The sequence below is a fragment of the Eumetopias jubatus genome, unplaced genomic scaffold (genome assembly GCF_037043125.1).
Source record: "Eumetopias jubatus isolate StellerSeaLion01/CBP00866 unplaced genomic scaffold, mEumJub1_p1.0 scaffold_13, whole genome shotgun sequence".
In the NCBI taxonomy this organism is placed as follows: Eukaryota; Metazoa; Chordata; class Mammalia; order Carnivora; family Otariidae; genus Eumetopias; species Eumetopias jubatus.
The window spans coordinates 64,314,811-64,339,304 of NW_028274819.1; the positions used below are offsets into that span (position 1 = coordinate 64,314,811).

The 24,494-nt window shown below is 39.8% G+C and overlaps 1 protein-coding gene across 1 annotated transcript in view; it reads left to right on the forward strand.

Moving 5' to 3' along the window:
• ANKRD42 (ankyrin repeat domain 42) overlaps window positions 1-24,494 on the forward strand; it is a gene marked incomplete at its 5' end in the record, with an annotated part of 88,208 nt that overhangs the window by 31,153 nt on the left and 32,561 nt on the right. The window contains one exon of the mRNA XM_028126800.2: window positions 1,674-1,874. Within this exon, the coding sequence (XP_027982601.2) occupies window positions 1,674-1,874 (201 nt within the window). The remainder of the gene's footprint in view (window positions 1-1,673; window positions 1,875-24,494) is intronic.

Below are 24,494 nucleotides of genomic sequence, written 5' to 3' on the forward strand. Positions count from 1 at the left end.
GGTGAGTTATAGATAATGAAGTCAGAGAGGTAACAGGAGCCATTGAAGGATTTTGAGCACAGCAGTGACATGATCTGACTACATTTAAGAACTTTTTCTCTATTTTGTTTATAATAGACTCAAGATGGCAAGGGGAGAAATATAGTAGTTGGGAGCTTGATGCAATAATTTGATGCTGCTATTTGGTTGGAGCAGAGCAGAGGTAGCAGAGATAGTGGGAAGTAATTGGGGTCTGTGCATTCTTTAAAGATAGAATCAATAAGATTTGCTGATTGATGAGGTGTTGAGAGTAGTCAAGGATGGCTCCAGGGCATGAATTCCATGGAAAGGAGAGTTCCTATCAAGTAAGTTGGGGAAAACCATGTAAGGAAAATGTATGCAAGAGGGATGAGGAGTTGAGTTTTTGATGTTAAATTCCCAATGCCTGTAAGACATGTAAGTGTATATGTGTTGAATGAGGTGTTAGAGGAGTCTCAAGTTTTATGGGGAGTTTTTTGGTTTTTTCAGGTTTAGCTGAGAAAGTGTAGAGTGGCATGTGCCAGCAGCTTATCTTTTGGGTGTTGTTACATCTTGTTTTCCCTGCATTACACTGGTCACTTAGGCACTGCCCTACTTCTCCAGAGGCAAGGTTTGTATATTGATTGGGCTATTTCCCAGAGAGTCACTTCTCCAGAGATGTAAAGCCTTCCTTTGTAATCGCTACCTCTAAGCTTGTAATACCCCAGAACTGTTCCTCCTATTTTTTGCAGAGTTTGGGTTGTGGCTCTCCTTCAGTCTGATTGAGTATATTTTCTTTCAGGGGTTCCTTAACCTTAACATTTGTTGTTTGTTCTTGGTGTTCTGGTTCATTTTTCTAGTCTTTTTTGGCTTCAAAAAATATCTTTTCTATTATTTTCAAGGATTGAGAATAGAAATGGTGAGGTAGTATGTGTGCTTTGTCTGAAGTTTTGATCCAGTCTTTCTGTTTTTAATAAAAATAATGTCTAGGGTGCTTGGGTGGCTCAGTTGGTTGGGCAACTGCCTTCGGCTCAGGTCATGATCCTGGAGTCCTGGGATCGAGTCCCGCATTGGGCTCCCTGCTCGGCGAGGAGCCTGCTTCTCCCTCTAACCCTCTCCCCTCTCATGTACTCTCTCTCTCTCTTTCATTCTCACTCTCTCAAAATAAAGAAATTAAAAAAAAATCTTTAAAAAAATAAAAATAATGTCTATGGAAAGGTGACAAAATACATAGTGATAAAAATAACATTCATATTTGCATAGTGACTATTTTGGTTTATTTCTTCCACTTTTTTCCAAAACATTAAAATGAGTTTACTTATCATCTGTCTTACATGGCAAGTATTTTCTTATGTAATTATAAGTGGCATAATTGGGATTTCACTTTTCAAGGAAATATTCTGGGGCCTGCTCTTTGGTATCTCTCATCTGGCATCTGTACATTCACAGTATGTATAACTCTTTAATAATTTAGTCTGTTGCTTTGGCATGACTGGAAGGCTGAGTAAGGACTTGTGGGCTTGCAAAAAAGGTGTTACCTTTCTCAGAGTATGTCCCTGTTACATAGGGAGGGGACAGGCATCTTCCGGTGAAGATGAGAGCCAATGTTGTTATTTCTTTCTTCAAGTTATTTTACAGTCAATTTAAAAATTAAATTTTTTCTCTTTCTCCTATAGTTCACTTAGCAGCCATGGAAGGTCACCTTCACTGCTTTAAATTCCTACTCAGTAGAATGAACAGTACAACACAAGCTTTAAAAGCCTTCAATGATAATGGAGAAAATGTATTGGATCTGGCTGAGAGGTTCTATAAGCAGAATATTTTGCAGTTTATCCAAGGAGCTGAGTATGAAGGAAGTGATCCAAAAGATCAGGAAAGTAAGTAATAAACCTGAAATGTTTTAGCATATAATAAGTAGAATAAGTCAGAAAAAAAAGAGTTATAAGGTGAATGTTACGTTTAAATATGTTACTTGTAATTGTCCACACATTCATTCAGTTTCTCTTCTTTATTATGAAATATTTTAGGCAGAAATCTATAGAGATTAATGTAATGTAATGAACATTTTTTATGCCACTGATTAAAGGATAGAATGCTATACATTTAAAAGCTTCTTGGCTCTGTCTCTTTAATATCATTCATTTCTTTTTCTTAGAGGTAACTATTGTTTTTGATTTATAATTCCATTCTACAGGTTTTATATTTAGTGTATATGTAGTCACAAAAATATGCACTGTGTGTGTTTTGGGAGTAATAGACTAACATGTTCTAACTAAGAACTAAAATTCAACAGCTTAAGGATTTGTATGACAGCCCAGTTTGAAGAGTGAATCTGTGTTGTGCAGTCATTCAGTAACTGGCTTTCTTCCCAACTAGCTCTCTCTGCTTGAAATGAATTTAGCGGAGGTGGGTAGGACCAGAGATTTTCAAGGTCTAATTTGTACTCATCACTGTTGCCAACTTTCCATTGGCAAAAGTTCAATCACAAGGGCATACTAGCTGTGAGGAAGCCTGGAGGATTCAATACCTAGCTGAGAAGACTCACCTCAGCTGAACTCTCTTACTATTGAAGGAAGAGCATTTTAGTGGACAGCTAGCAGTACTTGAAACTTCTTTTAAAATCTTATGAAAATGGCATATAAAACAGTATGCATTCTTCTATTCCTTGCTTTTTTCCACAAAATACTATGTGAGCTTTATTAGGCCGATGGAAGTATCCTAGTTTATTCTTTTTGTTTGTATAGTATTACATTTTATGATAACCATTATTTATCCATTTTCCAGTTTGATATTTAGATTGTTTTTCACTATTACAGTAAGTGTGGTCATGGATATTTTTGTACGTGTCTCCATAAGTACATGTACAAGAGATTCTTTAGAGAAGTGCTTCACTACCTTTTTAACACATAGCCCATGTAGACAGTATTTGTATGGCACACTGGGATTGTTGGATGTGGCTTCTTGAGGCAGTGCCCATCCGCTCTGAAGACTGAGAGTTAAGAGCTTGGCTTGGGTAAATAGGTGTGCAGTTCTTCTTTAGGGTTGCTTGGTGGGATATGCCCATCTTCAGGATAAATAGCAATTCCTAGATTCTTCATCAGAGTAGTTGGAGAAGTTTACACTCTCATCGGCAATGTTTGGTGGGAATTTAGAGAAATAACATTCAGTATTGTCAGACTTAAAATTTTTGCCAATTGGGTATGAAAAGGCTTAATTTGTATTTTAATTTGCATTTTCTTGATTATGAATGAGGTTGAACATCCTTCTGTAAGTTATTGACTATTCTAGTTCTCTCTTCTATAAATTGCTTGCCTATACTTTACTCTTTTTTATCATTATTATGTTATGTTAATCACCCTACTTTACACCATTAGTTTTTGATGTAGTGTTCCATGATTCATTGTTTGCGTATAACACCCAGTGCTCCATGCAGAACATGCCCTCTTTAATGCCCATCACCAGGCTAACCCATTCCCCCACCCCCCTCCCCTCTAGAACCCTCAGTTTGTTTCTCAGAGTCCATAGTCTCTCATGGTTCGTCTCCCCCCTCCGATTTCCCCCCCTTCATTCTTCCCTTCTTGCTATCTTCTTCTTTTTCTTCTTTTTTTCTTTATTTACATATAATGTATTATTTGTTTCAGAGGTACAGATCTGTGATTCAACAGTCTTACACAATTCACAGTGCTAACCATAGCACATACCCTCCGCAGTGTCTATCACCCAGCCACCCCATCCCTCCCACCCCGCAACACTCCAGCAACCCTCAGTTTGTTTCCTGAGATTAAGAATTCCTCATATCAGTGAGGTCATATGATACATGTCTTTCTCTGATTGACTTATTTTGCTCAGCATAATACCCTGCAGTTCTATCCACATCGTTAAAAATGGCAAGATTTCATTCCTTTTGATGGCTGCATAATATTCCATTGTATATATATACCACTTCCTCTTTATCTGCTCATCTGTCAATGGACATGTTGGCTCTTTCCACAGTTTGGCTATTGTGGACATTGCTGCTATAAACATTGGGGTGCACGTACCCCTTCAGATCCCTACATTTGTATCTTTGGAGTAAATACCCAGTAGTGGAATTGCTAGATTGTATAGTAGCTCTATTTTCAACTTTTTGAGGAACCTCCATACTGTTTTCCAGAGTGGCTGCACCAGCTTGCATTCCCACTAACAGTGTAGGAGGGTTCCCCTTTCTCCTCATCCCTGCCAACATCTGTCGTTTCCTGACTTGTTAATGTTAGCCATTCTGACTGGTGTGAGGTGCTATCTCATTGAGGTTTTGATTTGGATTTCCCTGATGCCGAGTGATATTGAGCACTTTTTCATGTGTCTGTTGGCCATTTGGATGTCTTCTTTGGAAAACTGTCTGTTCATGTCTTCTGCCCATTTCTTGATTGGATCATTTGTTCTTTGGGTGTTGAGGTTAATAAGTTCTTTATAGATTTTGGATACTACCCCTTTATATGATACATCATTTGGAAATACCTTCTCCCATTCTGTCTGTTGTCTTTTGGTTTTGTGGACTGTTTCTTTTGCTGTGCAAAAGCTTTTTATCTTGATGAAATCCCAATAGTTCATTTTTGCCCTTGCTTCCCTTGCCTTTGGCGATGTTTCTAGGAAGAAGTTGATGCGGCTGAGGTTGAAGAGGTTGCTGCCCGTGTTTTCTTTTAGGATTTTGATGGACTCCTCTCTCACATTGAGGTCTTTCAACCATTTGGAGTCTGTTTTTGTGTGTGGTGTAAGGAAATGGTCCAGTTTCATTCTTCTGCATGTGGCTGTCCAATTTTCCCAGCACCCATTTGTTGAAGAGACTGTCTTTTTTCCATTGGACATTCTTTCCTGCTTTGTCAAAGATGAGTTGACCATGGGGTCCATTTCTGGGCTCTCTATTCTGTTCCATTGATCTATGTGTCTGTTTTTGTGCCAGTACCATACTGTCTTGATGATGACAGCTTTGTAATAGAGGTTGAAGTCTGGAATTGTGATGCCGCCAGCTTTGCTTTCCTTTTTCAACCTTCCTCTGGCTATTCGGGGTCTTTTCTGGTTCCATACAAATTTTAGGATTATTTGTTCCATTTCTTTGAAAAAAATGGATGGTATTTTGATAGGGATTGCTTTGAATGTGTAGATTGCTCTAGGTAGCACTGACATCGTCACAATATTTGTTCTTCCAGTCCATGAGCATGGAACGTTTTTCCACTTCTTTGTGTCTTCCTCAATTTCTTACATGAGTATTGTATAGTTTTCTGAGTACAGATCCTTTGCCTCTTTGGTTAAATTTATTCCTAGGTATCTTATGGTTTTGGATGCAATTGTAAATGGGATCGACTCCTTGATTTGTCTCTCTTCTGTCTTGTTGTTGGTGTATAGGAATGCCACTGATTTCTGTGCATTGATTTTATATCCTGCTACATTACTGAATTCCTGTATGAGTTCTAGCAGTTTTGGGGTGGAGTCTTTTGGGTTTTCCACATACAGTATCATATCATCTGCAAAGAGTGAGAGTTTGACTTCCTCTTTGCCGATTTGGATGCCTTTGATTTCTTTTTGTTGTCTGATTGCTGTGGCTAGGACTTCTAATAATATGTTGAATAGCAGTGGTGATAGTGGACATCCCTGCCATGTTCCTCACCTTAGGGGGGAGAGCTCTCCATTTTTCCTATTGAGAAGGATATTCGCTGTTCGTTTTTCATAGATGGCTTTTATGATATTGAGGTATGTACCCTCTATCCCTAACCTCTGAAGAGTTTTGATCAAGAAAGGATGCTGTAGTTGGTCAAATACTTTTTCTTCATCTATTGAGAGGATCATAAGGTTCTTGTTCTTTCTTTTATTAATGTATTGTATCACATTGATTGATTTGTGGATGTTGAACCAACCTTCAAGCCCAGGAATAAATCCCACTTGGTCGTGGTGAATAATCCTTTTAATGTACTGTTGGATCCTCTTGGCTAGTATTTTGGTGAGAATTTTTGCATCCATGTTCATCAAGGATATTGGTCTGTCATTCTCCTTTTTGATGGGGTCTTTGTCTGGTTTGGGGATCAAGGTAATGGTGGCCTCCTAAAATGAGTTTGGAAGCTTTCCTTCCATTTCTATGTTTTGGAACAGTTTCAGGAGAATAGGTATTAATTCTTCTTGAAATGTCTGATAGAATTCCCCTGGGAAGCCATCTGGCCCTGGGCTCTTGTGTGTTGGGAGATTTTTCATGACTGCTTCAATTTCCTTAGTGGTTATAGGTCTGTTCAGGTTTTCTATTTCTTCCTGGTTCAGTTTTGGTACTTGATACATCTCTAGGAATGCATCCATTTCTTCCAGGTTATCTAATTTGCTGGCATAGAGTTGCTCATAATATGTTCTTATAATTGTTTGTATGTCTTTGGTGTTGGTTGTGATCTCTCCTCTTTCGTTCATAATTTTGTTGATTTGGGTCATTTCTCTTTTTGATAAGTCTGGCCAGGGGTTTATCAATCTTGTTAATTCTTTCAAAGAACCAGCTCCTAGTTTTGTTGATCTGTTCTACTGTTCTTTTGGTTTCTATTTCATTGATTTCTGCTCTGATCTTTATTATTTCTCTTCTCCTGCTGGGTTTAGGCTTTATTTGCTGTTTTTTTCTCCAGCTCCTTTAGGTGTAGGGTTAGGTTGTGTATTTGAGACCTTTCTTGTGTCTTGAGAAAGGCTTGTATTGCCATATACTTTCCTCTCAGGACTGCCTTTACTGTATCCGAAAGATTTTGAACAGTTGTGTTTTCATTTTCATTGGTTTCCATGAATTTTTTAAATTCTTCTTTAATTTCCTGGTTGACCCATTCATTCTTTAGTAGGATGCTCTTTAGCCTCCATGTATTTGAGTTCTTTCCGACTTTCCTCTTGTGATTGAGTTCTAGTTTCAAAGCATTGTGGTCTGAAAATATGTAGGGAATAATCCCAAACTTTTGGTACCGGTTGAGACCTGATTTGTGACCTAGGATGTGATCACTTCTGGAGAATGTTCCATGGGCACTAGAGAAGAATGTGTATTCTGTTGCTTTGGGATGGAATATTCTGAATATGTCTGTAAAGTCCATTTGGTCCAGTGTTCCATTTAAAGTCTTTATTTCCTTGTTGATCTTTTGCTTAGATGATCTGTCCATTTCAGTGAGGAGGGTGTTAAAGTCCCCCACTATTATTGTATTGTTGTCGATGTGTTTCCTTGCTTTTGTTATTAATTGCCTTATATAATTCGCTGCTCCCATGTTAGGAGCATAGATATTTACAATTGTTAGATCTTCTTGTTGGATAGACCCTTTAAGTAGGATATAGTGTCCTTACTCATCTCTTATTACAGTCTTTGGTTTAAAATCTAATTTGTCTGATATAAGGATTGCCACCCCAGCTTTCTTTTGGTGTCCATTAGCATGGTAAATGGTTTTCCACCCCCTCACTTTCAATGTGGGGGTGTCTTGGGTCTAAAATGAGTCTCTTGCAGACAGCATTTTGATGGGTCTTGTTTTTTAATCCAATCTGATAGCCTGTGTCTTTTGATTGGGGCATTGAGCCCATTTACATTCAGGGTAACTATTGAAAGGTATGAATTTAGTGCCATTGTATTGCCTGTAAGGTGACTGTTACTGTATATTGTCTGTGTTCCTTTCTGATCTATGCTGCTTTTAGGCTCTCTTTTTGCTTAGAGGACCTCTTTCAATATTTCTTGTAGGGCTGGTTTTGTGTTTGCAAATTCCTTTAGTTTTTGTTTGTCCTGGAAGCTTTTTATCTCTCCTTCTATTTTCAGTGATAGCCTGGTTGGATATAGTATTCTTGGCTGCATATTTTTCTCGTTTAGTGCTCTGAAGATCTCATGCCAGTCCTTTCTGGCCTGCCAGGTCTCTGTGGATAGGTCTGTTGCCAATCTAATGTTTCTACCATTGTAGGTTACATATCTCTTCTCCCGAGCTGCTTTCAGGATTTTCTTTTTGTCTCTGAGACTCATAAGTTTTACTATTAGATGTCGGGGTGTTGACCTATTTTTATTGATTTTGAGAGGAGTTCTCTGTGCCTCCTGGATTTTGATGCCTGTTTCCTTTCCCACATTAGGGAAGTTCTCTGCTATAATTTGTTCCAATATACCTTCTGGCCCTCTCTCTCTTTCTTCTTCTTCTGGGGTCCCAATTATTCTAATGTTGTTTCGTTATCGTATCGCTTATGTCTAGAATTCTGCCCTTGTGATCCTGTAGTTGTTTAACTCTCTTTTTCTCGGCCTCTTTATTTTCCATCATTTGGTCTTCATTGATGGTCTTCATTCAATGATGAAAGAATCATCATTTCGCTGATTCTTTCTTCTGCCTCATTTATGCTAGCATTTAGTGCCCCCATTTTTGATTGCACCTCATTAATAGCCTTTTTGATTTCGACTTGGTTAGATTTTAGTTCTTTTTTTTCTCCAGAAAGGGTTTCTTAATAACTTCCACACTTTTTTCAAACCCAGCTAGTATCTTTAAAGTCATGATTCTGAACTCTAGGTCCAACATCGTACTAAGGTCAGTATTGAGTAGGTCCCTGGCAGACGGTACTACCTCTTGTTCTTTTTGCTGAGGTGATTTTTTTCGTCTTGTCATTTTGTCCAGAGGAGAACAGATGAATGAGAGAACAGAATGCTAACAGGTTAACAACGTCTCCAGCAAATATACTCTATACAAATCAGAAAAGACCTGAAACCAGGGGACAAGGAAGGGTAAGAAAGAAGAGAAAAAAAAAGGAAAAAGAAAAAGATAAAAACAAACACAACAGAACAGAACAGAAAAAAAACAATATGATCAAATATGATCAGGCTAGTGCATAGATCAGTGCCACACACTAGCTTTTGGGCATATTTTGGTGTGGTAGAAGAAAGTGCCTGCTAAAATTTTAAAGGAAGAAAGACTTATATATGTACAAAATAAGAGTTGATACAATGAAGGTATGGCAGATGAACGTAAAGATGAAAATTATAAAATATTTTATAAAAGGAGTTGATAAGAAGTAGTTTTTAAAAAGAAAGAAGATTTAAAAAGAAAAAGAAAAAAGAAAAAAAAGGAAGAAAAAAGGGAGAGAATGTGATCAGGCAGGAGAATAGAACAAAGCCATACACTAGTGATTTAGGGTATATTTTGATCTTAGAAGGAATTGTATCTCAAAATTTTAAAGAGAGAACAACTTATATATATATATGCCAAAAATAAGGGTAACTACTATGAAGGTATAAAAATATGACTCTAAAAATGAAAAATAAAAAATGTTTTTTTTTAAAAAAGGGATTGATAAGATGTTTGAAAAAGGGAAAAAGAAAAATAAAAAAAAACAGTTAAAAAAATTAACTTTGAAAAACTAATGAATTATGGTAAAAAAGCCATAAATTCTATGTGCAGTATTCCCCTAGCGCTGGAGTTCTCCTGTTCTCCTTGATCGGTAAACTTGGTCTTTGCTTGCTGGCTGTTCCTGCTGATCTCCTGGGGGAGGGGCCTGTTGCCATGGTTCCCAAATGTCTTTCCTGGAGGCGGAATTGCCCCGCCCTTATGAGTCCGGGCTAAGCAAGCTGCCCGGTTTGCTCTCAGGAGCTTTTGTTCCCTGCCAAGCTCTCGGTACAGCTTTGGAGGATGAGGGTGAAAATGGTGGCCTCCCAATCTCCGCCCGGAGGAGCTGAAAACTTGGGGCCCCGCTCCTCAGTGTGCCCCCTGAGAAAAGCAGTCACTTCCATGTCCCCGGTCTCCGGCCGCACTCCGTGCTCACCCGGCCTGTGACCGACCGTTTCTATCTCTGGCACCCGACCCCGTGTGGAGTCTCCAAACCCAGCAGATCCCTGTGGTGCGCTTCTGCGCTGCTCCTCCCGGGGGAGGAAGGGGAGTCTCCCCGGCTCTGCTGCTTGTTGGGTCCCTGCTGGAGGAGCCACTGCTCCTCCCACTGCTCCCAACTGGGCCACGGATCACAGTTTATGGCAACCCCAAGCTGAGAGCCAGCGCCTCGGCTCTGTCTCTGCAGCCGGCTTCCCCGCTCCGATACCTGGGAGCTGTGCTGCACTCAGGCACCCCCGGTCTTTCTGTGACCCTGTGGGTCCTGAGACTACACCGTCCCGCGAGGTTTCTACCCCCAGCTTAGCCCCTGGAGCGACATCCCTCAGCGGAGCCGACTTCTAAAAGTTCTGATTTTGTGCTCTGCGGCTCTATCACTTGCCAGAAGCGGCCGACGGAGGCCCCCTCCCCCGCCGTCTATCCTCCCGAATAGCGCCTCGGATTCACTTCTCCTCACGTCCTACCTTCCAGAAAGTTGTCGCTTTTCTGTTCAGAGTGTTGTTACTCTTATCTTCGATCTCCTGTTGAGTTCGTAGGTGTTCAGAATGGTTTGATCCCTATTCAGCTGAATTCCTGAGACCAGACGAAATCCAGGGCTCCTACTCCTCCGTCATCTTGCTCCGCCCCCCTGAACCATTCATTCTTTAGTAGGATGCTCTTTAGCCTCCGTGTATTTGAGTTCTTTGTGATTTTCCTCTTGTGATTGAGTTCTAGTTTCAAAGCGTCGTGGTCTGAAAATATGCAGGGAATGATTCCAATCTTTTGGTACCGGTTGAGACCTGATTTGTGACCTAGGATGTCATCTATTTTGGAGAATGTTCTATGGGCACTAGAGAAGAATGTGTATTCTGTTGCTTGGGATGGAATGTTCTAAATATGCCTGTGAAGTCCATTTGGTCCAGTGTGTCATTTAAAGTCTTTATTTCCTTGTTGATCTTTTGCTTAGATGATCTGTCCATTTCAGTGAGGAGGGTGTTAAAGTCCCCCACTATTATTGTATTGTTGTCTTTGGGTTTCTTTGCTTTTGTTATTAATTGCCTTATATAATTGGCTGCTCCCATGTTAGGGGCCTAGATATTTACAATTGTTAGATCTTCTTGTTGGATAGACCCTTTAATTAGGATATAGTGTCCTTCCTCATCTCTTATTACAGTCTTGGGTTTAAAGTGTAATTTGTCTGATATAAGGATTGCCACCCCAGCTTTCTTTTGGTGTCCGTTAGCATGGTAAATGGTTTTCCACCCCCTCACTCTCAATGTGGGGGTGTCTTTGGGTCTAAAATGAGTCTCTTGCAGACAGCATATTGATGGGTCTTGTTTTTTTATCCAATCTGATAGCCTGTGTCTTTTGATTGGGGCATTTAGCGCATTTACATTCAGGGTAACTATTGAAAGACATGAATTTAGTACCATTGTATTGCCTGTAAGGTGACTGTTACTGTATTTTGTCTTTGTTCCTTTCTGTTCTATGCTACTTTTAGGCTCTATCTTTGCTTAGAGGACCCCTTTCAATATTTCTTGGAGGGCTGGTTTCGTGTTTGCAAATTCCTTTAATTTTTGTTTGTCCTGGAAGTCTTTATCTCTCCTTCTATTTTCAGTGACAACCGAGCTGGATATAGTATTGTTGGCTGCATATCTTTCTGAATACTTCTCTGAATATATCATGCCAGTCCTTTCTGGCCTGCCAGGTCTCTCTGGATGGGTCTCTTGGCAGTCTAATGTTTCTACCATTGTAGGTTACAGATCTCTTCTCCCTAGCTGCTTTCAGGATTTTCTCTTTGTCTCTGAGACTCGTAAATTTTACTATTAGATGTCAGGGTGTTGACCTATTTTTATTGATTTTGAGAGGGGTTCTCTGTGCCTCCTGGATTTTGATGCCCGTTTCCTTCTGCATATTGGGGAAGTTCTCTGCTATAATTTACTCCAAAATACCTTCTGCCTCCCTCTCTCTTTCTTCTTTTTCTGGGATCCCAATTATTCTAATGTTGTTTCATCTTATGGTATTGCTTATCTCTTGATTTCCGCCCTCATGATCCAGTAGTTGTTTATCTCTCTTTTTCTCAGCTTCTTTATTTTCCATTATTTGGTCTTGTATATCACTAATTCTCTCTTTGCCTCATTTATCTTAGCAGTTAGAGCCTCCATTTTTGATTGCACCTCATTAATAGCCTTTTTGATTTCGACTTGGTTAGATTTTAGTTCTTTTATTTCTCCAGAAAGGGTTTCTCTAATAAGTTCCATGATTTTATCAAGCCCAGCTAGTATCTTTAAAACCGTCATTCTGAACTCTAGTTCTGTCATCTTACTAATGTCCATATTGATTAGGTCCCTGGCAGTTGGTACTGCCTCTTGATCTTTTTTTTGAGGTGATTTTTTTCGTCTTGTCATTTTGTCCAGAGGAGAATAGATGAATGAGGGAACAAAATGCTAACAGGGTAACAACATCCTCAGAAAATACACACTGAACAAATCAGTATAGACATGAAACTGGGGGGAAAGAAAGGGAAAGAAAGAAAAAAGAAAAAAAAAGAAAAAGTGAAAGATAAAAACAAACAAAATAAAAGAAAAAAAACAGAATATGATCAAATATGATCAGGCTGGTGCATAGATCAGTGCCACACACTAGATTTTGGGTGTATTTTGGTCTGTACGAAAAAATGGCCTCCCAAAATTTTAAAGAAAGAAAAACTTATATATGTAGAAAAATAAGGGTTAATACGATGAAGGGATGGAATATGAGTGTAAAGATGAAAATTATAAAAGATTTTATAAAAGGAATTGATAAGAAGTTGGTTGAAAAAAGTAAGAAGAAGATTAAAAAAAATAAAAAGTGAGAGCATATGATAAGGCAGGAGACTAGAACAAAGCCGTACACTAGAGATTTAGGGTATATTTTGATCTGTTAGAAGAAACTGTATCCCAAAATTTTTAAGAGAGAACAACTTATATATATATATGAAAAATAATGTTAACTCCTATGAAGGAATAGAATATGACTCTAAAAATGAAAAATAAAAAAGATTTTTTAAAAAACGGATTGATAAATGTTGGTTGAAAAAGGGAAAACGAAAAATTTTTTTAAAAAGTTAAAAAAATTAACTTTGAAATACTAAAGAATCATGGTAAAAAAGCCATGAATTCTATGTGTAGTATTCCCCTAGCGCTGAAGTTCTGCCATTCTCATTGATCGGTAAACTTGGTCTTGGCTGGCGGTTCTTGCTGATCTTCTAGGGGAGGGTCCTGTTGCCATGGTTCTCAAATGTCTTTGCTGGTGGTGGAATTGCCTGCCCTTGCCAGCTCTGAGTTAAGTAATCTGCTCTGGTTTGGTCTCGGGAGCTTTTGTTCCCTGCAAGCTTTCCTATGGCTTTGGAGGACAAGAGGGAAAATGGCGGCCTCCCAATCTTCACCCCAGAGGAGCCAAGAACTAGGGGCCCCCCTCCTCAGTGAGTCCCCAGAGAAAAGCAGTCAGTCACTCCCCTATCCCTGGTCTCCAGCCGCACTCCGTGCTCACCCGGCCTGTGACCGAGCGTTTCTGTCTCTGGCACCCAACCCCGTGTGGAGTCTCCTAACCCAGCAGATCTCTGCGGTGTGCTCCCGTTCCGCTCCTCCCGGGGGAGGAAGGGGAGTCTCCCCAGATCTGCTGCTTGTTGGGTCCCTGCTGGAAAAGCAGTGGCCTGAGTGTGCTGTGGATCATGGTTTACGGCAACCCCAAGCTGAGAGCCCACTCCTTGGCTCCATCTCTGCAGCTGGCTTCCCCACTCCGATACCTGGGAGTTCTGCCACACTCAGGCACCCCCAGTCTTTCTGTGACCCCAAGGGTCCTGAGACCATTCTGTCCCAGCAAGGGTTCCACCCCCTCCTTAGCCACTGGAGCGAGGTCCCTCAGTGGAGCCGACTTCTAAAACTTCCGATTTTGTGCTCCGCTGCTCTATCACTTGCCGGTATTGGCTGACAGAGGTCCCCTACCCCGTCGTCTCTCCTCCCGATTATTGCCTCGGGTTCACTTCTCTGCACATCCTACCTTCCAGAAAGTGGTCGCTTTTCTGTTCAGAGTGTTGTTGCTATTCTTTTCTTCAATCTCCTGTTGAATTCGTAGGTGTTTAGAGTGGTTTGATCCATATCAGCTGAATTCCTGGGACCAGACGAAATCCAGGTCTCCTATTCCTCTGCCATCTTGCTCCCTATACTCCCTTTTTAATAATCATGTTCTTTGTCCTTTTCTAAATAATTTGGGTTCTTTGTATTGTCTTGATTCCAGTCCTTTATTAATTCTCATATAGATTTTTCTCTCACACTGTGGTTTGTTTTTTCACTCTGATTAGGATATCCTCTTTAAAAAAATCAACTTTAAGTTTTTTTTTTTTTTAAGTTGTATTTATTGTAGAGAGAGTGTGCACAAATGGGGGGAGGGACAGAGGGAGAGGGAGAGAATCCTCAGGCCGACTCCAGGCTGAGCATGGAGCCTCACCTGGGGCTCAATCCCAGGACCCTGAGATCATGTCCTGATCTAAGTTAAGAGTCTGACACTGAACCAACTGAGCCACCCAGGCACCCCTAAAATCAACTTCATTAAATTATGATTTGTGTAGAATAAACTGTATTCATTTAGTGTGCAGTGAGTTTTGAAGTATGTTTTCACTCATGAAAGCATCACAATCAGATATAAAACATTTCTATCACCTCTGGAGTTTTTTTTATATCCTCTCAAAGTTTACCCTTACTTTCACCCTGGCCCCACACAACAACTTTCTTGCTTTCTGTCCCTGTAGATTTGAATTTTCTAATGGAACCATTTTGAGATTCATCCTTGTTATGTATATTAATAATAGTGCATTCCTTTTTATTGCTGAATAGCATTTCATTATATGGATATACCATATATTTTTTTTTAACAGTTCACCTGATGATGAACATTTGGGTTGTTCCCACTTTTGGGCTATTATTAATAAAGCTGCTCTGAACATTTACATAGACATATGTTTGCAGTTCTCTTGGTAAATACAGAGGAGTGGGGTGTATGGCGAATGGTGTATGGTGGGTGTATGTTTAACTTTAAGAAGTTGTGTAACTGGGGCACCTGAGTGGCTCAGTTGGTTGAGTCTGACTCTTGACCTCAGATCAGGTCTTGATCTTAGGGTCATGAGTTCAGGCCCCACTGTGGGCTCCATGCTGGGCGTGAAGCCTACTTAACAACAACAACAAAAAAAGTTGTTATTTTCTAAAATAGTTGTATTGCTTTACATCTCCACCAGATAATGTATGAGAATTCCATTTGTTCCATGGAATTGCTAGCACTTGGTATGGTCAGTCTGTTTTATTAGCTGTTCTAATGGATGTGTAGTGTTATCTTACTGTGGTTTTAATCTGCATTTTCCTGAAAAGTAATGATATTGAGCATCTTTTCAAATGGGCATTCGTATATCTTTTATGAAGTATCTGTTTAATTCTTTTGCCCATTTTTTAATTGGGTTGTTTGTCTACTAATTATTGACTTTTAACAGTTCTTTATGTTTTCTCAGATATATGTTATGGCCTATATTTTCTCCCATTCTGAAGCTTGCCTGGTTTCTTGGCTATATATATATATATTTTAAAATTTTATTTTAGAGAGAAAGAGAGTGCACATGAGTAACAGGAGAGGGGCAGGGAGAGAAGGGAGAGTGAATCTTAGGCTCCACACTCAGTATGGAGCCTGACACATTGCTTGATCTCACGACCCTGAGATCATGACCTGAGCTGAAATAAATCAAGAGTTGGACGTTTAACTGGCACTCCACCCGGGTGCCCCGTGGAGTGTCTTTCAAAGAACAAAAGTTTTAAATTTTGATAAAGTAGAATTTATCAATCTTTTCTACACGTCACTTTCTGTGTGTCCTATCTATGAAATATTTGTCCACCTCAAAGTTAGCAAGATGTTCTTCTATAGTTTTCTAGAAGTTTATCAGTTTTATTTTTTTAATTCAGATCTTTAATCTACATCAAGTTAAATTTTATGTGGAATTTTGGGGGAAATAAAGTGTTTATTTAAAATTTTTTGTCCCCCCCCCACATATAGCTACTTGTCATAGCACCATATTTTTGGAAAGACTTCCCTTTCCCCATTGAAATATTTTGTCAGCTTTGTAAAAAATCAGTTGCCTGTATACGTATGGGTGTATTTCTGGCCTCTGCGTTCTGTCTTACTGATATATCTGTTTATTTGCCAATACTACAACTGTCTTGGTTACTATAGCTTTATAGTAAGACTTAGAATCAGGTAGTGTAAGTCTCCAACTTTGTTATTTTATTTTATTTATTTTTCTTTTATTTTTTTTTCCAGCTTTGTTATTTAAAAAATACTCTTTGGAGGGGTACCTCAGTGGTATAGTTGGTTAAGTGTCCAACTCTTGGCTTCAGCTCATATCATGATCTTGTGGTCATGAGATCAAGCCCTGTGTTGGGCTCTATGCTCAGCACAGAGTCTGCTTGGGACTCTCTCTCTCTGCCTCTCCTCACTGTGTTCTCTGTTTCTCTCAAAAAATAAATAAATAATAAATAAATAAGTAAATCTTTAAAAATACTCTGGCTATTCTGTTTCTGTATTTAAAAATGAGAATAACTACAGTGGAGCAAGATGGCAGAGGAGTAGGAGACCTGCATTTTGTCTGGTCTCAGGAATTCAGCTGAATAGGGATCAAACCATTCTGAACACCTATGAACTCAATAGGAGATCAAAGATAAGAATAGCAACAGCACTCTGAACAGAAAAGCGACCACTTTCTGGAAGGTAGGACTTGCAGAGAAGTGAATCCGAGGCAATATTCGGGAGGATAGACGGTGGGGGAGGGGGCCTCCATCGGCCGCTTCGGGCAAGTGATAGAGCTGTGGAGCACAAAATCGGAAGTTTTAGAAGTCGGCTCCGCTGAGGGACGCCACTCCAGTGGCTAAGCTGGGGGTGGAACCCTCGTGGGACAGTGTGGTCTCAGGACCCTTGGGGTCACAGAAAGACCAGGGGTGCCTGAGTGTGGCAGAGCTCCCAGGTATCGGAGCGGGGGAAGCCAGCTGCAGAGACAGAGCCGAGGCACGGGCTCTCAGCTTGGGGTTGCCATAAACTGTGATTCTTGGCACAGTCGGGCCACTGTTCCTCCAGCAGGGACCCAACAAGCGGCAGATCCGGGGAGACTCCCCCTTCCTCCCCTGGGAGGAGCCGTGTGGGAGCACACCTCAGGGATCTGCTGGTTTTGGAGACTCCACACCGAGTTGGGTGTCAGAGATAGAAACACTCGGTCACAGGCTGGGTGAGCACGGAGTGTGGCCAGAGACCAGGGAGACGGGAATGACTGACTGCTTTTCTCTGGGGGCGCACGGAGGAGCGGGGCCCTGAGTTCTCGGCTTCTTCAGGCGGAGATTGGGAGGCTGCCATTTTCACTCTTGTCCTCCAAAGCTGTACCGAGAGCGTGCAGGGAACAAAAGCTCCCGAGAGCAAACCCGAGCAGATTGCTTAGCCCAGACCGACAAGGGTGGGGCAATTCCGCCTCCGGCAAAGACGTTTGGGAACCACGGCAACAGGCCCCTCCCCCAGAAGATCAGCAAGAACCACCAGCCAAGACCAAGTTTACCAATCAATGAGAACGGCGGAACTCCAGCGCTAGGGGAATACTGCACATAGAATTCATGGCTTTTTTACCATGATTCTTTAGTTTCTCAAAGTTAATTTTTTTTTAAATTTTTTTATTGTTATGTTAATCACCATATATTACATCATTAGTTTTTGATGTAGTGTTCCACGATTCATTGTTTGTTCATAACACCCAGTGCTCCATGCAGAATGTGCCCTCTTTAATACCCATCACCAGGCTAACCCATCCCCCTCCCCTCCTCCCCTCCAGAACCCTCAGTTTGTTTTTCAGAGTCCATCATCTCTCATGGTTCATCTCCCCCTCTGACTTACTCCCCTTCATTCTTCCTCTCCTGCTATCTTCTTCTTTTTCTTTTTTCTTAAAATATGTTGTGTTGTTTCAGAAGTAGAGATCTGTGATTCAACAGTCTTGCATAATTCACAGCGCTCACCGTAGCATATACCCTCCCCAATGTCTATCACCCAGCCACCCCATCCCTCCCACCCCAACCACTCCAGTAACACTCAGTTTGTTTCCTGAGATTAAGAATTCCTCATATCAGTGAGGTCATATGATACATGTCTTTCTCTGATTGATCAAAGTTAATTTTTTTAACTGTTTTTTTTTTAATTTTTCTTTTTCCCTTTTTCAAACAACATTTATCAATCCCTTTTAAAAAAATTTTATTTTTCATTTTTGGTCATATCCTATCCCTTCATAGTAGTTATCCTTATTTTTAGCACATATATATAAGTTGTTCTCTCTTTAAAATTTTGAGATACAGTTTCTTCTAACCGATCAAAATATACCCTAAATCACTAGTGTATGGCTTTGTTCTAGTCTCCTGCCTGATCACATTCTCTCCCTTTTTTTTTTCTTTTTTAAAATCTTCTTTCTTTTTTCAAACAACTTCTTATCAATTCCGTTTATAAAATCTTTTATAATTTTCACCTTTACAGTCATCTTCCATCCCTTCATTGTATCAACACTTATTTTGTACATATATAAGTCTTTCTTTCCTTAAAATTTTAGGAGGCACTTTGTTCTCACAGACCAAAATACACCCAAAATCTAGTGTGTGGCACTGATCTATGCACCAGCCTATTCATATTTGATCATATTCTGTTTTTTTGTTTGTTTTGTTCTGTTTTGTTTGTGTTTATCTTTTTCTTTTTCTTTTTTTCCTCTTTCTTTTTTCTTTCTTTCCCTTTGTTTCCCCCTGGTTTCAGGTCTTTTCTGATTTGCTTAGAGTATATTTGCTGGGGACATGGTTAACCTGTTAGCATTTTGTTCTCTCATTCATCTATTCTCCTCTAGACAAAATGACAAGACGAAAAAAATCACCTCAGCAAAAAGAACAAGAGGTAGTACCGAATGCCAGGGACCTACTCAGTATGGACATTAGTACGATGTCAGACCTAGAGTTCAGAATCATGATTTTAAAGATGCTAGCTGGGCTTGAAAAAAGCATGGAAGTTATTAGAGACACCCTTCATGGAGAAATAAAAGAACTGAAATCTAACCAAATCTAAATCAAAAAGGCTCTTAATGAGGTGCAATCATAAATGGGGCCATTATCTGCTAGGATAAATGAGGCAGATGAGAGAATTAGCAATACAGAAGACCAGATGATGGAAAATAAAGAAGCTGAGAAAAAGATAAGCAACTACTGGATCACGAGGGTAGGATTCAAGAGATAAGTGATACCATAAGATGAAACAACATTAGAATAATTGGGATCCCAGAAGAAGAAGAAAGAGAGAGGGGGGCAGAAGGTATATTGGAGCAAATTATAGCAGAGAACTTCCCTAATGTGGGAAAGGAAACAGGCATCAAAATCCAGGAGGCACAGAGAACCCCTCTCAAAATCAATAAAAATAGGTCAACACCCCGACATCTAATAGTAAAATTTGCAAGTCTCAGAGGCAAAGAGAAAATCTTGAAAGCAGCTCAGGAGAAGAGATACGTAACCTATAATGGTAGAAACATTAGGTTGGCAACAGACTTATCCACAGAGACCTGGCAGGCCAGAAAGGACTGGCATGATATCTTCAGAGCACTAAACGAGAAAAATATGCAGCCAAGAATAGTATATCCAGCTAGGCTCTCATTGAAAATTGAAGGAGAGATAAAAAGCTTCCAGGACAAACAAAAACTAAAGGAATTTGCAAACACGAAACCAGCCCTCCAAGAAATATTGAAAGGGGCCCTCTAAGCAAAGAGAGAGCCTAAAAGCAGCATAGACCAGAAAGGAACACAGACAATATACAGTAACAGTCACCTTACAGGCAATACAATGGCACTAAATTCATACCTTTCAATAGTTACCCTGAATGTAAATGGGCTCAATGCCCCAATCAAAAGACACAGGCTATCAGATTGGATTAAAAAACAAGACCCATCAAAATGCTGTCCGCAGGATACTCATTTTAGACCCAAAGACACCCCCAGATTGAAAGTGAGGGGGTGGAAAACCATTTACCATGCTAATGGACACCTAAAGGAAGCCGGGTGGCAATCCTCATATCGGACAAATTAGATTTTAAAACAAAGACTGTAATAAGAGATGAGGAAGGACACTATATCCTACTTAAAGGGACTATCCAACAAGAAGATCTAACAATTGTAAACATATATGCCCCTAACATGGGAGCAGCCGATTATGTAAGGCAATTAATAACAAAAGCAAAGAAACCCATCAACAACGATACAATAATAGTGGGGACTTTAACACCCCCCTGACTGAAATGGACAGATCATCTAAGCAAAAGGTCAACAAGGAAATAAAGACTTTAAATGACACACTGGGCCAAATGGACTTCACAGGCATATTCAGAACAGTCCATCCCAAAACAACGGAATACACATTCTTCTCTGGTGCCCATGGAACATTCTCCAGAATAGATCACATCCTAGTTCACAAATCAGGTCTCAACCGGTACCAAAAGATTGGGATTATTCCCTACATATTTTCAAACCACAGTGCCTTGAAACTGGAACTCAATCACAAGAGGAAAGTCGGAAAGAACTCAAATACATGGAGGCTAAAGAGCTTCCTATTAAAGAATGAATGGGTCAACCAGGAAATTAAAGAAGAATTTAAAAAATTCATGGAAACCAATGAAAATGAAAACACAACTGTTCAAAATCTTTCGGATACAGTAAAGGCAGTCCTAAGAGGAAAGTATATAGGAATACAAGCTTTTCTCAAGAAAGAAGAAAGGTCTCAAATACACAACCTAACCCTACACCTAAAGGAGTTAGAGAAAAAACAGCAAATAAAGCCTGAACCCAGCAGGAGAAGAGAAATAATAAATATCAGAGCAGAAATCAATGAAAGAGAAAGCAAAAGAACAGTAGAACAGGTCAGCAAAACTAGGAGCTGGTTCTTTGAAAGAATTAACAAGATTGATAAACCCCTGGCCAGACTTATCCAAAAGAAAAGAAATGACCCAAATCAACAAAATCATGAATGAAAGAGGAGAGATCACAACAAACACCAAAGAAATACAAACAATTATAGGAACATATTATGAGCAACTCTATGCCAGCAAATTAGATTACCTGGAAGAAATGGATGCATTCCTAGAGATGTATCAACTACCAAAACTGAACCAGGAAGCAATAGAAAACCTGAACAGACCTATAACCACTAAGGAAATTGAAGCAGTCATCAAAAATCTCCCAACAAACAAGAGCCCAGGGCCAGATGGCTTCCCAGGGGAATTCTACCAAACATTTAAAGAAGAATTAACACCTATTCTCCTGAAACTGTTCCAAAAAATAGAAATAGAAGGAAAACTTCAGAACTCATTTTATGAGGCCCCTATTACCTTGATCCCCAAACCAGACAAAGACCCCATCAAAAAGGAGAATGACAGGCCAATATCCTTGATGAACATGGATGCAAAAATTCTCACTAAAATACTAGCCAATAGGATACAATAGTACATTAAAAGGATATTCACCACGACCAAGTGGGATTTAATCCCTGGGCTGCAAGCCTGTTTCAACATCTGCAAATCAATCAACCTGATACAATACATTAACAAAAGAAAGAACAAGAACCTTATGATCCTCTCAATAGATGCAGAAAAAGCATTTGACAAAGTACAGCATCCTTTCGTGATCAAAACTCTTCAGAGTATAGGGATAGAGGGTACATACCTCAATATCATAAAAGCCATCTATGAAAAACGAACAGCGAATATCATTCTCAATGGGGAAAAGCTGAGAGCTTTCCCCCTAAATCAGGAACATGGCAGGGATGTCCACTATTACCACTGCTATTCAACATAATATTAGAAGTCCTAGCCACTGCAATCAGACAACAAAAAGAAATTAATGGCATCCAAATCGGCAAAGAGGAAGTCAAACTCTCACTCTTTGCAGATGATATGATACTGTATGTGGAAATCCCAAAAGACTCCACCCCAAAACTGCTAGAACTCATACAGGAATTCAGTAAAGTGGCAGGATATAAAATCAGTGCACAGAAATCATGGCATTCCTATACACCAACAACAAGACAGAAGAGAGACAAATTAAGGAGACAATCCCATTTACAATTGCATCCAAAACCATAAGATACCTAGGAATAAATTTAACCAAAGTGGCAAAGGATCTGTACTCAGAAAGCTATAAAATACTCATGAAAGAAATTGAAGAAGACACAAAGAAATGGAAAAGCATTCCATGCTCATGGATTGGAGGAACATTGTGAAGGTGTCAATGCTACCTAGAGCGATCTACACATTCAATGCAATCCCCATCAAAATACCATCCACTTTTTTCAAGAAAATGGAACAAATAATCTTAATTTTTGTATGGAACCAGAAGAGACTCCGAATAGCCAGAGGAATGTTGAAAAAGAAAAGCAAAGCTTGAAGTATCACAATTCCGGACTTCCAGCTCTATTACAAAGCTGTCATCATCAGGACAGTATGGTACTGGCACAAAAACAGATACATAGATCAATGGAACAGAATAGAGAGCCCAGAAATGGACTCTCAACTCTATGGTCAACTCATCTTTGACAAAGCAGGAAAGAATGTCCAGTGGAAAAAAGACAGTCTCTTCAACAAATGGTGGTGGGAAAATTGGACAGCCACATGCAGAAGAATGAAACTGGACCATTTCCTTACACCACACACAAAAATAGACTCCAAATGGTTGAAAGACGTAAACGTGAGACAGGAGTCCATCAATATCCTAAAGGAGAACACAGGTAGCAACCTCTTCGACCTCAGCCGCAGCAACTTCTTCCAGAAACATCGCCAAAGGCAAGGGAAGCAAGGGCAAAAATGAACTATTGGGATTTCATCAAGATAAAAAGCTTTTGCACAGCAAAAGAAACAGTGCACAAAACCAAAAGACAACCGACAGAATGGGAGAAAATATTTGCAAATGACATATCAGATAAAGGGCTAGCATCCAAAATCTATAAAGAACTTATCAAACTCAACACCCAAAGTACAAATGGTCCAATCAAGAAATGGGCAGAAGACACGAACAGACTTTTTTCCAAAGAAGACATCCAAATGGCCAACAGACCCATGAAAAAGTGCTCAACATCGCTCAGCATCAGGGAAATCCAAATGAAAACTTCAATGAGATACCACCTCACACCAGTCAGAAATGCTAAAATTAACAAGTCAGGAAACGACAGATGTTGGCGGGGACGCAGAGAAAGGGGAACCCTCTTACACTGTTGGTGGGAATGCAAGCTGGTGCAGGCACTCTGGAAAACAGTATGGCGGTTCCTCAAACAGTTGAAAATAGAGCTACCCTACGATCCAGCAATTGCACTACTGGGTATTTACCACAAAGATACAAATGTAGGGATCCGAAGGGGTACGTGCACCCCAAAGTTCATAGCAGCAATGTCCACAATAGTCAAACTGTGGAAAGAGCCAAGATGTCCATCAACAGATGAATGGATAAAGAAGAGGTGGTATATATACACAATGGAATATTATGCAGCCATCAAAAGGAATGAGATCTTGCCATTTGCAACGACGTGGATGGAACTGGAGGGTGTTATGCTGAGTGAAATAAGTCAATCAGAGAAAGACATGTATCATATGACCTCACTGATATGAGAAATTCTTAATCTCAGGAAACAAACTGCGGGTTGCTGGAGTGGTGGGGGCGTGGTAGGGATGGGGTGGCTGGGTGATAGACATTGGGGAGGTTATGTGCTATGGTGAACGCTGGGAATTGTGCAAGACTGTTGAATCATAGATCTGTACCTCTGAAACAAATAATGCAATATAAATTAAGAAAAAAAAAAGAAGATAGCAGGAGGGGAAGAATGAAGGGGAGTAAATCGGAGGGGGAGAGGAACCATGAGAGACGATGGACTCTGAAAAACAAACTGAGGGTTCTAGAGGGGAGGGTGATGGTGGGATGGGTTAGCCTGGTGATGGGTATTAAAGAGGGCACGTTCTGCATGGAGCACTGGGTGTTATGCACAAAGAATGAATCATGGAACACTACATAAAAAACTAATGATGTAATGTATGGTGATTAACATAATAATAAAAAATTAAAAACAAATAAAATAAAAATGATTATAAGTATATCTCAAAGTTGTTAAGAGGGTTATAATGAGGCATTCCCTACAAAGACTTACTACCATCCTTGTCTGGCATTCAGTAAGGACTCAATATATGTGGTTGTTATATTAAAAACATTTTCTCAAGTATTTATGGTTAGGCACTAGGTCAGATACATTTACAGAAGCATATGTATATGTATATGTGTTTGTATATATACATATACTTTATCTGCTTCCAGTTTATTTTGCTTTCTTCACTTCCTTGCAAACAGAGAGGGAGTGGTCTGTGCAAATGTAGGACTTTAGACAAAGTATGTCTTTATACAAAGGGTTGAAAATGGCCATCTTCTTGTGTTTTGTGTTGGTCTGAGGAAAGAATGGAATATGGCTAAGAATAGTTCTGGTATAGTATACTCTTGGCATGTTTGAAGTCCTGTGGGGAGAAATGGCTACACAATTAATAATAATCTTATCTTATGATTCTCTTTTTATTACTTGTCATTGCATCAGTTAAACTAATACCAGT